Raw genomic sequence first — 17,794 nt, 5'->3', positions numbered from 1 at the left:
ATTTGATTGACATGTTTGTTTGAGATACCTGTTCTCATTTGATGATATATGATTGTATGCTTGTGTGCTAGCTTCTTTCCTGGTTAGGTTAGTTTGCTTATGCAAGTAGGATAGAAAACCGAACTTAGGGTTAACGATGCATGACAACATTAGGCTCGAGTCTCAGCTCCCTAGTTGTGTATCTTTCCCCGGTTTCTGGTTAGCAATTTAGTCCCTTTCAGGGGAACTACATCGCCCTGATCCTCGTGCCAGACGAGGTATGTAGGCAGGTGGTCGTGCGAGACCTCTCCGGGCAACCTTTTTCTTTTTTGCGTGCGTTTACTTGTTATCTGACTGTATGTTTTGGTTCGGATGTCGACGTAAGCCCAGTGATTGGCAGTCGGGCTCCCCGTTTGCCGTTTTGCGTGTATGTTTGGGTTCGGATGCCGACGTAAGCCCAGTGATTGGCTGTCGGGCTCCACGTTTGCCCCTTTGAGTGTGTTTTGGTTCGGATGCCGACGTAATTCCATCCAGTGGTTGTCGGGCTCCATGTTTGCCATCTGTGAGATTGTTTTGTGTTGTTTGGCGTGCGTAAGCCGAACTACAGAGGCTCTGATTCTTGTTCCAGACAAGATATGTAGGCATAAGGTGCGATACCTTATCGAGCTCGTTCCTCTTAACCCCACCTGCGTTCCCCGTGTGTGTGTGTGATGTTTAGCAACCTATTCTTTATTTTAGAACGTGGATCCCTAGGAGTACCTAGGACGTGAGGGGTGCTAATACCTTCCCCTCGCGTAACCGACTCCCGAACCCATTCTCTTGGTCGCGAGACCATTTCCTTTCCAGGTTTCTCTGAGCGTTTCCTTTCCCTATCTTGGGATAAATAACGTTTAGTGGCGGCTCTGTGTGTTTTATTTTTAGGCTCGCCGGTTGATTTTTCGCAGGATGCGACACTATAGGATTGGTTTACATGTCTAAATTAATGACATAGGCTTTAGGGGTTTGGCTTGGCTTTAATTTGCTTCTGCCACAGTTCAAAATAGGTTCAGCAGCATGATTTCCACTGATGATGGATTGCATTTGCCAAGTTATGTCATGATGCTTTGGACTGACCAGCTGACTGCTTTCACCAAAAATTCATTGTAGCTGCTATGCCTTGGCTTGATGATGAACAAGGATGCTGCAGGATGGTGTTTGGGCAAGACTGATGTGGTTTGGTTTTGTCATGTAATTGCTGGTTTGATGTAAGTTGGATATGCTTGATGGATAGTTCAGGTCTTAGTGCATGCAATATAGGATTGTGTATGTTAGGTCTGAGGTATTGCATGTTACTTCATGGTGCAGGATTGAATGCTAGTTCATGATCATGGCATGCTACGGGATGTTAGTTTTGGATGCCATGTGTTGATGTTTGCAGTTTAACTTTAGGTTGTGTAGAATGCAAGTGTGAAAGTTTGAGTTCATTCTACTCTGAGTTCCTTTACAAGTTAGGCTACATCTATCTTTTTTTGTGCATTGTTGCCAGGAGGTCCATTTGTTGCAGACTGATGTTGCTACAGGTTGTGGACATGGTTGAAGGTTCGATGCATTGTAGGTTGCTGCAAGTTTCATGTTGATTTCAAGTTTGGTTCATGATCTGGTTGATGCAAAATCATTGCAATGGTGTGGTTTTCTTTTGGTTGATTGTTTTGGTCATGACTTGGATTTTGTTTGCATCATCATGTCATTTTCTTGGTCATGTATGGTTGGATTTGTTAGCATCAACTCTAACATGTTTGAATTTATTTGATTATTGGTGAATGCTGGACTGTTTTGCATCTGTTAGTTATGGCAGTGCATCATTTATGTTGGATGATTTGCTCAGGTAATGGTTGTTGAATGATTTAGATTATGGTCTGTTTAGCATGGCAATGTGGTGTACTGCAGGATCACTGCAGGTCTGTTTTGGTCTTAGTATTTGTTGATGATGGCAAGAGTGCATCCTGTGGCAAGGTTGTTGTAGCAGTGGGCTCTTGTGGATTTGCAACAAGGTTCCCCAATGTTTAGCTTGGGCTATACTGCCATATGTCTTGATGTACAATTTTGGTAGTGGTTTTGTTGGTGCAAGACTGAGTCTGCGGCAGGATGTTTTGCAATGCACATTAGCAGGATTTGGGATGCACATCTATTGCTGGAAACCTCATGCTACAGGACCTTGACCTTGGTCAAGTTCAGATGTGTGCTTAGTCTCATAGCGGGGTTCTTGTCCTAGTTCCAATTCATATGCTGCAGAACTAACTATAGGAGTATTGATGGTTATGGTTTGCTAGGATTTGGCTGAACTGGCCCTTGAATTAACTGTGTTACAGGTTTCTGTGTTAGGTTCAATATGCAAAGTTTCATCGCATGTGTCATGACTGTTGTGTTGGATTGTGAGCAGGGGGTTCTAGGTTGCAGCTTCCATGCCATTATCACCATGACAAACTCAAGGCCAAGTGTAGGTTCCACTGGTTATGTGCTTATAGTGCTGCTACAAAATATTAGGCTAGGTAAAGTGTGTGCAGTAGGTTGTAGCATGAACTGCTGCAGCTACAGGGCTAGCATAGTGTTTGCATTGGCTAGGTCATGTATTTTCATGGTTATGTTGTATTGTTTTAGGTTCAAGCCAAGAGTGATGGGCAAGAGACAAACTCGTGTTATTAGGGAACTCTTTGGGAATCTGTTAGGGACCAACCAAAGCTAAGGGTCAATGGTTCCAAAATGCCAAAGTGACATGGTATACAAAAATGCATTACTTGCAATGGAAGCAACCAAGAGAAAGATCTCACAAAGCATGGAGATTGGATGAAGAATCAAGGCAAATTAGGTTAGGTTAGGTTTTTGATGGTCAAAAATGGGGAGGTTGACTTTGCTCAAAGTTGACCAAAAGTCAACTGTTGACCAAAGTCAACAATAGGTCAAAACTTCATTTTTTGGTATTTTCTTTGTAAATGGACAATGCATTGATGATCATGATTAAATTTAGGGTATCAGGGTCTTGGGTTGACTTTTGTCAAAGTTGACCAAAAAGTCAACTGTTGACCAAAGTCAACAATTGGTCAAAGATGTCAAATTTTGTATTTTCTTGGTTGGAATCATATGTAATGGTTTAAAATGACATGAAATGGATTGAAATGGTTTTGAAAAATGATTGAAATTGGTTTCACAATTGGCTTGAATGTTTGACTTTTGAAAAGAAAATAACTTGACTGATAATGTATATGAACAAGACCATGAAATGAGACCATAAGGTTAAGGTTTTGATATAAAATCCATGAACCAATGGCATGACCAACAAGTGGCTTAAAACACAGGGGTTTGATTGTTATGATGACCCAAGATGTGTCCACAACCCAATGAATAGCACCATAGACTTTGAGCTAAGACCAAGACTCCAAGCTAGGTCAAGCAACTTGACAATGAATACACAATCAAGCCACCAAGTTCCTTTGATTACCATCTCCTGATTAGGGATTTGGATGCCAAGATGAGGCCTAGGGAAGCTCCAAGAGATCCTGCCTTGAGAAATTAGGGTTTTGAATGCCCCAGTTGTCTGGTCACAACTTTGTTGAAGTCAAACCTTCACCACCATCATTAAGGTTTCACATGCTATGCTGATGATGTGACCAACCCATGCCTTTGGATCCTTGATACCTGTGTGAAACCTGGCTTCCTGGGCCCAAGTTTCTTTTGAATCCATGGGGAGTGATGCATGTGGATGATTTATGGATTTATGCAAGTCATCTCTTGATCAAGTGATTAGATACATAGATGAGAAAGAGGAGGGAAAATTTAGGGTTACAACAATCATCAGAATGAGCAGCCATCTTCCTATAAAAAGACCGGATGTGGGTCTTAGTTGTTGGTGTAAGCCCTAGAGGTCAATACTTTTGGTACTTGTATTGAATTATTTATTAATAATAAAATGCTTTTTCTTTATTATGTTTGTGTAATAAAGTCCCTAGAATAGCTAGTCCGTTTAATGTATCAAGTATGACTTAATCATGAAATCCCATTAAACATAAGGACATTATTCTTAAAGTATCTGTAGTCGAGATATCTTATGAAGTGTGATAACATTAAAGCATTAAGACTATTATGTATATAGACTGATCATCACATCTCATAGATCATGGATAAGGAGTTATCAAGTCTTAAACATAGGTATGAATCTTAGGAGTAATATTTAGACTGGATTGACCCGCTATGAGAATAATACATAAAATGTTATGCAAAGTGTCATAAGTTATTCTCATGGTGATAGTGGTGTATACCACCCTTCGACCTGAAACCACTATGGACCTTACATGTAAAGTCGAGTGCTTTATTGTTGATCAAACATTTTCCATAACTGGATGACCATAAAGATAGTTGATGGGTACTCCACGAAGCATGTTGAGGGACATGAGTGACCTAGATGGAATTTTCCCATCCTGCGTAACAGGATAAATGTCTAAGGGCCCAATATTGAACTAGACAAGGATGACACGATCTATGCCTTGTGTTCAATATAGACATAAGGGGAAAATGGTAATTGTACACACAAGTATTATCATAAAAAAAGGATTTGTCAGACCATATGAAATTTTCGTGTCTTGGGTAGCAGTGATGTGTTGCTAGATATTGCTCACTGTTTATTATGTTAAATACCTGATTTAACATAATTGCCAATGTCACAAAAATCTACAGTGTCCCACACAAAAGGACAGATTGATAAGAGATACAGTAAATAAGGAAAACTGTAAGGTACGGTGCACTTAAGTGAATTGTAGAACATCGTAAGGTACGGTGCACTTAAGTAGAATATGAAATATGGTAAGGTACCTGTCGCATCTCGAAAAAATGTGCACATAAAACAGAGTCTCCACCAATGTTATTTATCCCAAGAAAGGGAAAGGAATCACTGAGTAAACCTACAAAAAGATGAATCTAATGGTCTCTCAACCAAGAGATGGGTAAGGGAGTCGATTATGCAAGGGGAAGGTATTAACACCCCTCACGTTTGTAGTACTCTACAGGATGCACTCTTGTTGATCTAATCAAAAGGGTGTGTTTATTCTAAAACTTACCAACTAAAAGGGAATGCCTGCAAAAGGATTGAATTATTTACAAACAAAATGAATTTTTTTATTATTGTGCTCGCTTAGGTTTTGCAACCCAATGCCTACGTATCAATAAAGAATCAGAGCACCGTAGTTCTTCTAAAAAACTTTGGTTTGTTGGTGATTTTTATGGGTAACCACCCTTATTAAAAAATTTCATAAGAAAAACCAAGCGGCAATATAAGTTTGATTGGTTGGGTATTTTTGTTGAAAGAATACACCAAATGATCCACCCAAGGCAGGAGGCATATGAGTAATTCTCTCTTATTTTTTAAAGAGTTCAAGTAGTATTAGAATTTTTTTGGAATTTTATTGAGAAAAGGCTTTTGTTTTAGAATGAATGCAAAAGAGGAAAGAAAAATCTAAGGGAAATCTAGAGAGAGCCCTAATGTTGGCATGCAATAGTGGTCCTGAAGTTAGGATAAAAGGGGGACATCTACCTAAATTAGCATGCAAAGATTGACCTAGGGTTAAGGATCCAAGGGTCTACCTAATGTTGGTGTGCTTGGTTAACAAACCTAAGGTCTACTTTAGTTCAATCTTAACCAAGAATGAACCAAATAAATCTTATGGGGAACATGTTATCTACACAAGGAAAAGATCTAAAGAAGAAGACAAATCCATATCAAGTCATGGAAGAAAAGGTAAAGTAATCCATATCAAGTCATGGAAGAAAAGAAAAAGGAATACCATATCAAGTCATAAAAGAGAAATAAAGCAATAACAATCCATATCAAGTCATGGAAGAGAAATAAAGAAATAGCAATCTATATCAAGTCATGGAAGAGAAATAAAGCAATAGCAATCCATATCAAGTCAAGGAAGATAAATAAAGCAATAGCAATCCATATTAAGTCATGGAAGAAAGATAAGGTAGTAGCAATAACAATCCATATCAAGTCATGGAAGAAAGATAATAGTCCATATCAAGTCATGGAAGAAAAGAAAAGCAAATCAAGCAAGAAAAAGACAAGAGGTGAATTCTCAAGTTTAAACATGACTTAGGACATCACAAACTATCACCAAAATGTCACATGTTAACAAATAACGACTACTCAATCAAACTAGTCATGAAAGAGGGAGGCAAAACTCAAACAGGTTAAGGAAACAACTTAAGCAAGCAACAAGTTACCAAACCAAAATGGGAAGCAACAATCACATTAAAATAAACATGAGTACATGTTATCTAACTCCTAAAGGTCATGCATAAATGGTTTAAGCATCAAAAGGTTCAAGAAAAACACACAAATAGGCATACTAGCAAGCAATAATTCTAATGTGTCAAGTATCCAAACAAATATGGTATGAGAAGAGTGAAGTGAAAAGAAAGAAAAGAGAAGTCATATAAGACAGTATCAAACACAACAAAGACCTATCATCATCACCTAAACATACTTGAGTAAGATTCTCAAGCAAAACATAAAAGGAAATGCAGCCACATGACCATAAATGGACATAAGCCCTCATGCAATGCTTAACAAGCGAAAACAAGTAAAGAGAAGGAGCTTAGTGTAGCGGTAAATTCATGATCTTCAAGCTATGGATAAGTTAGAGATTAAATAACAAGAGTCGCCACCGCGCTTTTATTGTTTCCAAGGGAAAAGGGAAAAAGTACGAACAAAACCCAAAAGTAAGAAGTTTTCAAATCAAAACTAATAAAATGTCAGAGATTACAGGTAAGGGGGTTGGTTACACAGAGGGAAGGTGTTAGCACCCAAAGTGTCCTAGGTACTCCTAGGGAGCCCTTTTTGTGTGCATATGTATTTGATATAAAATGATGTTTACAAACAAATACAATGGGGGGATGAGAAAAGAATTCATTAATTATGTTTTTTTTGTTTGACAAGACCTTCGAACTTGTGCCTACGTACCAACATAAAAATGAGGGATCAAAACCTCATAGTTCGTGATACAAATTTCAAAGTGGATGCATTGATTTCAATAAAAATTAAGTTTGAAAGGCACAAATGCCGAAGAATGGTTTGAATGAGTTAGTTCTTTTTGGCTTTTTTGAAGGTTTAAGTCAAGTATAATTAAGTCTATTTACAAGTTTGTGATATTTGGAAATAAGAATCAAACATGTTCAAACCAACATAAGTCCATTGTTTTTTGGCCAAATGGAATAAACTAAGGCTTTTTGGAAAGAGGGAAAGGAGAAGAACAAGTTTCATGTTGGAGGAAAATTGAAATAAGGCCTTGAAATCCCTTTAAAATGGCCACAAAAACAACTGCTTGAAATTTCATACAAATATGAAAATTATAGGTCACTTGATAATCTTGAGGTCCCAAATTAACATGTAAATAACTTGATCATTAAGCTACTAAATGAGAAAATTCTTGAAGCAAAGATGGAGAGGGGAATGTGATCTACAATTCTCATGTTGAGGTAAAATTAAAATGAAACTTGTATCTAGGTGAAAAATAACCATGAAGTGGGGTGCTTGAAATGACCAAACAATTATCAAAATTTTACTAAGTATAAAACCAAATTACCAACTTAAGGTCATGACTTTATAAGATGATATCTTGAGTTGTAGCCAACCAAATGAGGAGTTCTTGGAACCATTGGAGAGAGGAAACTTGACACTACAATTTTCATGTTGAGAATATATTGAAATGGAGCCTCTAACATTCCTTAAAAATTCCATGAATATGCTTGGAAATCCTGACTTGAAACACTTAGAAATTTTTTAAGTGTTAGATAATTGATGAATTTGAAATACCAAACTTCCAATAACCATAACTTGAGCCATGATGCTCCAAATGCTTCAAAATTTGTATCTCCTTAAAACTTGGAGAAAGGAGAAGAACTTTCATGTTAAGGACAATTTTATTTGGAGTCTTGATCATAGAGAACATTGGTCATGAAGATAGCTGCTCATTAACACCAAACTTGCCAAAAATAGCAAGTTTCTAAAACCCTAAATTCCAATTTAGGTAACTTTTCATAACTCTTTATTTTTGGTGAATCTCTTGACTTTTATTGATAAAATTTCAACCATAGACAATATTTGACATGTGGAAGACAATTTTGACCCAAAAAAAATCAAGAGTTGACTTTTCAATCTGCTCAATTGACTTTTCCCCCAATTGAATAAAGTTATTGATCATTTGAGCAATTAAACCTCTTCTGATTAAAATTGATGGTCAAATTTCCACACATATACACTTAGGGACCCATAGAATACCATGGAATCAAATCTTTCTCAAAAAATCAGAAATAAACTGATTTTGTCACAAACCCTAATTTCAGTCCATAAAGATTAGAGATGAGTGCACATCTTCAAAACCTTGATTCCTCTAGGGAAAATGGAGGAACTTGAGAGCAAAATATGTCTTGTATAATGATATGATGAATATGATTCAAAAATTTGGTCCATGGATATGCCACAGACTGGGGTAATCAACACTCCTAGCTCAAGGAACAAAAGACTATGATGGTGTGATCTACTTCCAATATCTTGTAAATCTCAATCAATTGACGAAGTAATGGACCATTTGAGATGTCCTAGGGCACAAGAAAATCCTTGTAGATTGAGTGGTCATGACGTTGAGGATATCTCACCCTCCTTGCATTGATTGTCACTTCTCTTCCTTCTAAATCTTGAAGAAGGTCATAAGAGAGGTGCCTTGCTCCCCAAAACCATAGAACTAATGATATGCATGCATGTATATGATGATAAAACATAAGAAGTTTAATGTTTAAAGAAGAGGGGAAATTTTGGGGTACAACAACTACCCCTATTCAAGCTTCTCGCACCCAAGAGGTTAACAAAGCGATAGCTTTCAACCAATCAAGCTGGGAGAGGATCAAATACCAAAAGAACCAAAAAAATTGCACTCTAGAGAAGAGGCAAAGAGGTCAGTACGTAGGTTTTGAAGTTTCTCAGTGTATTCGAGCAAAATACTCAATCATAAAGACTACCAATCTAATCGGGCACATTCATGAACAAAAGATGTTGTGAAAGGAAAGAACTGGATCACCAACAAAGGTACCAATATAGAACTGAATTTAACAATAACAAAGACTACCAATCTATACAGGTATGTCCATGAACAAAATATGTTGCGCTAGGAAAGAACTGGATCACCAACAAAGGTACCAGGATATAACTGGATTTAACAATCACAAAGACTACCAATCTATATGGGTATGTCAGTGAACAAAATATGTTGCACCAGGAAAGAACTGGATCTCCAACAAAGGTACCAGGATAGAACTGGATTCAACAATCACAAAGAATACCAATCTATACGGGTATGTCCATGAACAAAATATGTTGCACCAGGAAAGAATTGAATCACCAACAAAGGTACCAGGATATAACTAGATTTAACAATCACAAAGACTACCAATCTATACGGGTATGTCCATGAACAAAATATGTTGCGCCAGGAAAGAACTGGATCACCAACAAAGGTACCGGGATAAAACTGGATTTAACAAGATTATCAGGAAATCAAAGGCTCCAAGGATACTTGTAGGTAAAATCAAATGAATCTCGCAAGGATAAAAAGGATCGGAAGGTATATCAAAGGATTGATAACTTCACTAGGGAAGCAAGGAAACACCATTGACTTATGCTTTGATGCATGTTTGAATTTTCTATGGTGTAATGCTCCATCTAAAATGGAAATACTACACAATTTTATGTATGCGATATAATGATGCATGATTTTGCAGGGGAATCAATGAAATATAAGGAACTGCTGAAGAAAAGCCCTTGAAATATCTGAAACTATGTGGGGAGTAAAAACAGAGTGACTGATAACCATGGGCCACAATCTCTGGGGGAATTTGCAAAAATAAATTGCAAACTCTGCTGAAGAAACTCAAATCTCCATGCAAACTCTGGGCGGGGATGCCAATGAAGATTAGACGTTACTGAGAAAGATTACCAATGGATTCTCGCTGGGAATGAGGTGAACTTTGCGTAAGAAACTCAAAAATCTGCCTCTTTTGCTGGAGATGTGAGAAGTCTTGAATAAGAAGTCTCAATAATACAACTCTATTGGGGAATAAGAAAATTCTCAACCAAGGCTCATATGGGGAAAAAGACATTTCTCACAACTATGGGTGAAACTTTGGTATGGGAATAAACATTCTCCGATAAGCACCACTACAAAGATCCCATAAGTCAACCCCTTCAACCAAAGACTCTTCTTGGCGAAAAGAAATCTTGACAAACTTGCTAGGGGAATAAAGCAATATTAAAAGTCATCCCAATGATTCTTGCTTTCGTGCTGGTACATCGTACATCTGCGAGTGAACATCACTCCTGCAACATAAAACATACCTAAAATGCTCCAAGCATAGCATGGCCACTTTGTCTACCAACCCGGACACACACAGAATCACAAGCCTATTCAAATATCTTTTTATCATGTCACGTAAAGCCCAAAATTTTCAAAAGCAATGATTACCAAAAATTCGGACGTTTTTGCAAACAAAACAGATAAAATAAAAAATAAAGAACAAGCTTTTGAATGAAAAGGAATTTTTATTGATTTGAGAATTGGCATGTAAATAGGCATTTACATCCTGAGGAAATTCCTTGGAAGAGGTTATTGCAAAAATAAAAATAAAAGATTGTTACAGGAATGGCAATGTGAAAACGGATTTCCATCAGGTTTCGATTCGGCTATAACTCCTATGACCTTGATGTTATCATCCCCTTGCTTTTTGAAGAAAATGATTGAGCTGATTCCCACCCTTCGGGGTTTCCAACTGTAGCAGTACGACTAAATCGGAGATCCAATGCAAGACGTAGTCGTTCGCTTTAAATCCCTAACTTTTGCCTAGATTGCCCTTTCGGGTTTTCAATCCACCAGGATACCCTTTTTTGCATAAGCTGCCCTTTTGGGTTTTCAACTTAGCATGTGTACTTATATTTTTTTATTTTTATCCATACTTTTTGCCCAGACCTTTTATTCATTTTTTTGTGGTTCGTTGGGATACCCTTTTTTTTGCCTAAGTCGTCGACCTAGCGAGTCTTTTTTATGCGAAGTATTTATTTGACTATGTCTGCATTCACAGGGAGTGGGAAGTCTTCACCATCCATAGTGGTGAGCATCATGGCTCCTCCAGAGAAGACTTTCCTTACCATATATGGCCCTTCATAATTTGGAGTCCACTTGCCCCTAGGATCAGATTGAGGAAGAATAATTCTTTTCACCACAAGGTCACTAGCTTTGTAATTCTAAGGACGAACTCTTCGATCAAATGCCTTTTTCATCAGCTTTTAATATGATTTCCCATGAGATATAGAAGTCATTCTATTCTCTTCGATGAGGTTCAGCTGATCAAATCTATTTTGCACCCGCTTGGCCTCGTCGAGTTTCACATCTGTCATCAACCTTAAGGAAGGGAATTCAACCTTGACGGGAAAAACTGCCTACATGCCATAAACCAACGAAAATGGAGTTTCCCCAGTCGTGGTACGTACCTGTCGCAACCAATATGCGAAAAGAAAAAACCGGCGAAGGAAAATGAAACAGAAGAGTCACCACCGTTCGTTATTTATCCCAAAGGAGGGAAAGGAAACGATCGAAGAAAACCTGGAGAAAAGGAAAAGACAAGGTCTCGCAACCAAATCTTGGGTTCGGGAGTCGATTATGCGAAGGGAAGGTATTAGCACCCCTACGCATCCGTAGTACTCTACGGGATCCACTCTTGTTGTTCTAGTCTAAAGGGTGTGGGTATATCTAATGTACTATCTGCTAAAAGAAGGTTAAAAGAAAATGACTCGCAAGGATGTCGCATCCACTGCCTGCGTATCTCATCTGAATATGAGAATCAGAGTCTTCGTAGCTCGGCTACCTATGGGTTAAAGAGAAGTGTGCTCGATAAGACATCGCGTCTTATGCCTACGTATCTCATCTGGAATGAGAATCAGAGCAAAACGTAGTTCAGCTAACTACGGGAACAAGAGTCTCGATTGCAACTAGGGCAAGAGAAAGGGAAGGTCTCGATTGCAACTAGGGCAAGAGAAAGGGAAGGACTCGATCGCAACGAGGGCGAGAGAAAAGAATCGCAACAAGGGCGAAAACAAGCAAGGATTAGTTGTTAGTCGTCAGTCAAACTCGGCAAGACATCACATCTCGTGCCTACGTATCTCATATGAACATGAGAATCAGAGTTGTCGTAGTTCGACTAACTAGGGGTTAAGGATTGCCATCTGAACATGGACTTACAAAAGAGGACACCAGCTGTGTCAAAGGAAAGTGGGCAATGTGTTCAACGTCCTAGCAGTAGGTGTCGCAGCTCGCTGAATCGAGTCTTAGGCAGTTATCTCTTTGCAATAGAATGGACTGACATGCCACAAGATTGGAGACGCACGGAAGGTCTAAAAGTAGGGAAGCTCTGCCCTAGAGTTGTCATGCAATGTGGACCTATGTGTTAGGGTTTACAAATAGGAACATCTACCTAATGTTAGCATGCAAAGAATAAGGGAATTCTACCTATGTTATCATACAAAGGGTTCTACCTAATGGGTGCTACCTAAAAGGAACAAGAGTCGACGGATGGAGCAAGGAGAGGAACCACAGATAAGGGTAGATGGCGATGCCTGAGGCAATCGACTTACAGGTAGATGGCGATGCATGAAGCAATAGACTTACAATAGAAATGGCGATGCATGAAGTAATCGACTTACAGAAGGATGGATGAATACGTGCTGGTTCTGTTAAGTTTTGAAAATGATTACTCGATGTTGGATCGAACTTTTGATCTTGTTTTGAAATGGTTATCGGACGTTCGTTTTAATTCTTGTATTAACAGATGAATAAAGAATGAAAGAATAAATATTATACACTTCATGGGAGAGGGGTACATTTGTTATGAATGGGGATGGTTCATGGCAATCAGACAATAAGAATATATGCCTCATACATCATACAGGTAGGCAACAGTTATTAATCAAATCAGATAAACAATCATGTATATGATTGAATCAAAGAATCAAAGAATGAAATAAAGGATCATTAAACAATGCATGGGAATATGAACATGTTAAACAATCAAACAATATTAAGCATGGATGAAAGAAACAATTATCACAAATGACAGATGAATCAGACAGATGCAATGATGCACACAAAGGGTCCACTGAATAATTTAATCAGGAAATGAAGTAAGGATCAAATAAAATCAATATGAAAAGGCCTCTAATACATGGCATATGAGATGAACAAGGGAGGATCAAAAGATCTCTTCAATTGCCATAAGTAATCCCTAAGTCAAACTTCGATCATAGAAAAGTCAACTGAAACGTCAAGTCAACTTAAAAAATATGAAATAAATAGCAAATTAATCAAGAAAATTATAAAAAAATTAAACTAAGTAAGGTGAGGTTAGGACATCATCATCCCCCAAAAATATTTTTAAAATAATGAAAATTAGTGCATAAATTAATTAAAATAAAACAGAGGTCAAACTAGAAGTCAACCAACCAAAATAATTATCAAATAAATAGAAAATTGTGAAATAAAAATTCAAGAAAAGGTCAGGTTGACCATGGGACAGTGGTCAACATTCATCCCAAAAATCAAGAACTAAAAATAATTCTAAGTCATGAAAATAAAATCAAGAAATGAATGTGTGTTAAAATGATCCACTTGAAATAAATAATTAAAATAAAATATTAACATTAAATAAATATGAAAATAAAAATTAAATAAAATTAAATAAAACATTAATAAATATGGAAAATATTTTTTGGTATTTTTATGAATAAAGAAAATATTTTTAAATAATTAAAATCAAGGCAGAAAATAAAATGGAAATAAAAAGAAAATGAAAATGGAATAGATTAATGGTGATGGGCCTTGAACAGAGGGTGGGAAAAGCAGTTGGCGCTGGCCCAGTCCATAACCAAACTTAAGTCAGCGTGACACAAACTAAATGAACGTTTAATTAAAATAGTTCATGTAACTCATGTCAATAGGTCAAGTGGTATCTTAAGTCACAAAAGGGCAAAAGGGAACGGGCGGCTATGATTAAAACGCAAGCCAAGAATCCAAGGGCTATTAAAAAGACACGTCATCGTCTTCCCCGTGACAAAACCCTAACGCCATGCATGAGCTAGAACACGTGAAAAATCAGTGATTTTCCTCCAACTTCCAACCAATAATGCTCATGCCATAGTACATCAAACATCATGAAATAAAAACCAAATTCAAGTATGGAAAGAGTAGAATAACATGGTATCTTGTTTTAGGCAAAATGGTGACTTAAACATAGAGAAAAGTTGACCACAAGACACCCACATGAACACGGATATGAATAGTATAAACTCAACAACATGAACAATGCCTCATATTGAGGGCTTCAGCAACAAGCATGGCATAATATTAACATGGAAAATAACATGAAGCAAGCATGGTAATGGCATGAAGCAAGCATAATGGTGAACATAATAAGCTATACATGGCTATGGAAAAAGGAGCAAGATGATTACCTAGTGGAAGTTAGTCCACTGCTTCTTGGTAATGGAGGAATGGAAGAAGAATGATGCTGCTTTGATGGTGCTTCAATGCTTCAACTTTGAGAAATGCTATGAAATGCAAGCTGACTCTAATGACCTCTTTTCCTTACCTAGCTCGAAAATCCACAACCCCTCTTCAGATTAGGGCTTTAATGCTTAAATATGTGGGTCAATAAATCCTTAATGGGCTCAGAAATGTTTGGTTTTGATTATGTGCATTTGAAGCAAAAGTGAGATGGTGTGAGCAAGTTTCTCATTTTGGCAAAAATTGAGTGAGTGGACATAAAAGTGCATGGACAAAAGAGGTAAAAAACATGGGCTGGTTGGTTTTGCAGCATGGCATGGTTGTCTTGGTCTGGCAAGGAAACAGTCCAAGATAGTGACTTTGTGGCCATATATCTTAATGAGAACATGACCAATTGGTAAGACAATGCAAACAGTAGAAAGATTTCATGGAGCTTAACATCTTTCATGTTGAGCACAAATGGAAATGATGAATGGAAGAAGGTGAAAAATGGGCTTAAAGTTCAGGTTTCATCATGCCAAAAAGGTTGGGCCAGTTTGGCCTAACATGCTGCCTAGAAATTCAAATCATGATGCCAACTTTAGATGAATGCATCTCTCAAACCATGGATCCAAATGAGATGATTCCAAAAGGATGTGAAAGAGGACATGTCAAGGTATAATTGTTATGAAGAAAGTATTTTCAAAAGATGCCTTGAAATTCAAGAAAACTGGCCAAGAAGTCTTGATAAACTTTGAAGATTTTGAGACTTAGAAAATTTTCTAAGTGTCCTAAAAATATGTCTCACTTTGACTAAGCATAACTTTCTCAATCTTAATCCAAATGGAGAAAACTTTATATCTCTAGAAAGCTTGGAACAAGAGGAACGACTTTCATGTTGGAGAAATTTTCAAATGGAGCTTTCATCTTGATGGAAAATGGGCTTCTAGTGGGTGCAACAATCATGAAAACTTGCCCTAAATGGAAAGTCAACCATTTCCAAATTAGGTAACTTCTTCAATTCCTGATTAAATGATAAATCCAAGATCCAACCTTGATCAAATTTCACATGTAGGCTCCCTTAGGCATGGATTTTGAGATTCCACTCTCAAAATGTCAGGAGTTGACTTTTCTGGCCCGACAGTTGACTTTTCCCAAACTGTCTGATTCCCGATTCTAGTGATCAATTGAAGCACTTCTGGCTCAAATAAAGAGCTTATTTTTTTGTATGTAGACCCTTGTGGACATATGGAGGGCCATGGAAAAGAGTTTCACCTAAAGAATCAAAAATAAACTGATTTTATACCAAACCCTAATTTTAGGGCAAAATGATCAAGAACTGGTTGCACTGTTTGCCAATGGATCTTTCTGAGATAATTGTGAATCTTCCTAGGCCAAGATGCCCCTACAATCATGACATGGATGAGATCCTCTACTTCCAACCAAACATTGCCTATTCCAGGTAGCCATGAAACCCTAATTTCTTGATTAAATCCAGATGGGCACTCTGATAGCTCTAAATCTTTCATTGATGAACTGGGGACCATAAAAAGATCCTTGGACCCCCTTGAGACCCTTGAGACTTGTATACTTGGAGAATGAAGTCCATTCTCAATCTTGCTTTGTGTGGGCCCCTTCTGTTAAGGAGTGATCAACCAAAACCTGATTTCCAAGTCACTAATGCAGTATGCAATGAGTATGACCTAGTATGATGCTAATGAAGTGTGAAACAAAATCCCATGCTTCTAGGAAAAAAACGAAGGGTAAATTTTGGGGTATTATAGTACCGAAGTACGATAACCATGTAAGGTGAAAGGTAGCATTTCGTTCCAGTCCTTGTAGGTTACATTCATCTTTTGTACTATCTTCTTTATGTTCCTATTGCCTGCCTCTACTGCACCATTCATCTTCGGGCGGTAAGGAGAGGAATTGTGATGTTGAATCTTGAAACTCTTACACAATTCTATCATCATCTTGTTGTTGAGATTGGACTCATTGTCTATCATGATCTTCTTAAGGATTCCATAACAACAAATGATATTCTGTTTGATAAAATGAGCAACCACCTGTTTAGTCACATTGGCATAGGAAGTAGCTTTCACCCACTTGGTGAAGTAATCAATAGCCACTAAGATGAAGCGGTGTCCATTTGAAGCAGTGGGATCAATGCACCCGATCATATCGATACCCCACATTGCAAAGGGCCACGGAGAAGTCAAAACATTGAAAGGCATGGGAGGAACATCTACTTTATCAACGTACATTTGGCATTTGTGACATGATCTGGCATGAATGTGGCAGTCGGTTTCCATGGTCATCCAATAATAACCTGCTCTCAGAATCTTTTTCGCCATGGCATGCCCACTGGAGTGTGTTCCAAATGAACCCTCATGAATCTCCTCAATGATTATGTCTGCCTCGTGTCTATCCACGCATCTAAGCAAGACAGAATCATGATTCCTCTCATATAACACATCACCATTTAAGAAAAACCTGGCAGCCCACTTTCTTAGTGTTTTCTTATCAGGGATAGATGCATCCTCCTGGTATTCGTGTTTCTCAAGGTATCTCTTGATATCATAAAACCAGGGTTTATCATGTCGCGCTTCATCATTAGTGTAGCAAAAGGCTGGCTCATCCAAACTCATAATGCTAATGGAAGGGGCCAATTTCGCCCATTTGACTTTGAACATGGATGCCAGAGCGGCCAGTGTAGCTGCTAAATGATTCTCTTCTCTTGGAATATGATCAAACGTGATCTCCTCAAAGTATGGAATCAACTTCATCACGTGCTCTCGGTATGGAATCAAATTTGGGTGATGAGTCTCCCAATCTCCATTGATTTGGATGATGACCAGAGCAGAATCCCTATGCACTTCAAGATAATTGATTCTTAAATCAATAGAAGCTTCAATCCCATATATGCATGCTTCATATTCGGCCATGTTATTTCTGCAGTCGAAAAAGATTTTGGCAGTGAAAGGAATATGAAAACCCGTGGGAGAAGTAATGACAACTCCTACACTGTTTCCCGAAGCATTTGAAGCACCATCAATCACGAGCGTCCATCATGATCTTGGTTCTGGTCCTTCATCTGGGTTTGGTAGGTTGGAGTATTCTTTGAGAAACAACACATCTTCATCCGGAATCTTGAACTTCATTGGCTGGTAATCTTCCACAAGTTGATGAGCTAAGTAGTCAGCAAT

The 17,794-nt window shown here is 37.9% G+C and overlaps 1 protein-coding gene across 1 annotated transcript in view; it reads right to left on the bottom strand.

The window, feature by feature from the left end:
- LOC127131810 (uncharacterized) overlaps positions 1 to 17,533 on the bottom strand; it is a 37,301-nt gene extending 19,768 nt beyond the window's left edge. Inside the window, exon 1 of the mRNA XM_051060711.1 lies at positions 16,376 to 17,533. Coding sequence (XP_050916668.1) covers positions 16,376 to 17,533 — 1,158 coding nt within the window. The remainder of the gene's footprint in view (positions 1 to 16,375) is intronic.
- Positions 17,534 to 17,794: the final 261 nt, after the last annotated feature.

Source organism: Lathyrus oleraceus, chromosome 3 (genome assembly GCF_024323335.1).
Source record: "Lathyrus oleraceus cultivar Zhongwan6 chromosome 3, CAAS_Psat_ZW6_1.0, whole genome shotgun sequence".
Lineage (NCBI taxonomy): Eukaryota > Viridiplantae > Streptophyta > Magnoliopsida > Fabales > Fabaceae > Lathyrus > Lathyrus oleraceus.
The sequence above is the reverse complement of the archived record's forward strand: the minus strand, read 5'-3'. Positions and strand labels throughout refer to the sequence as shown.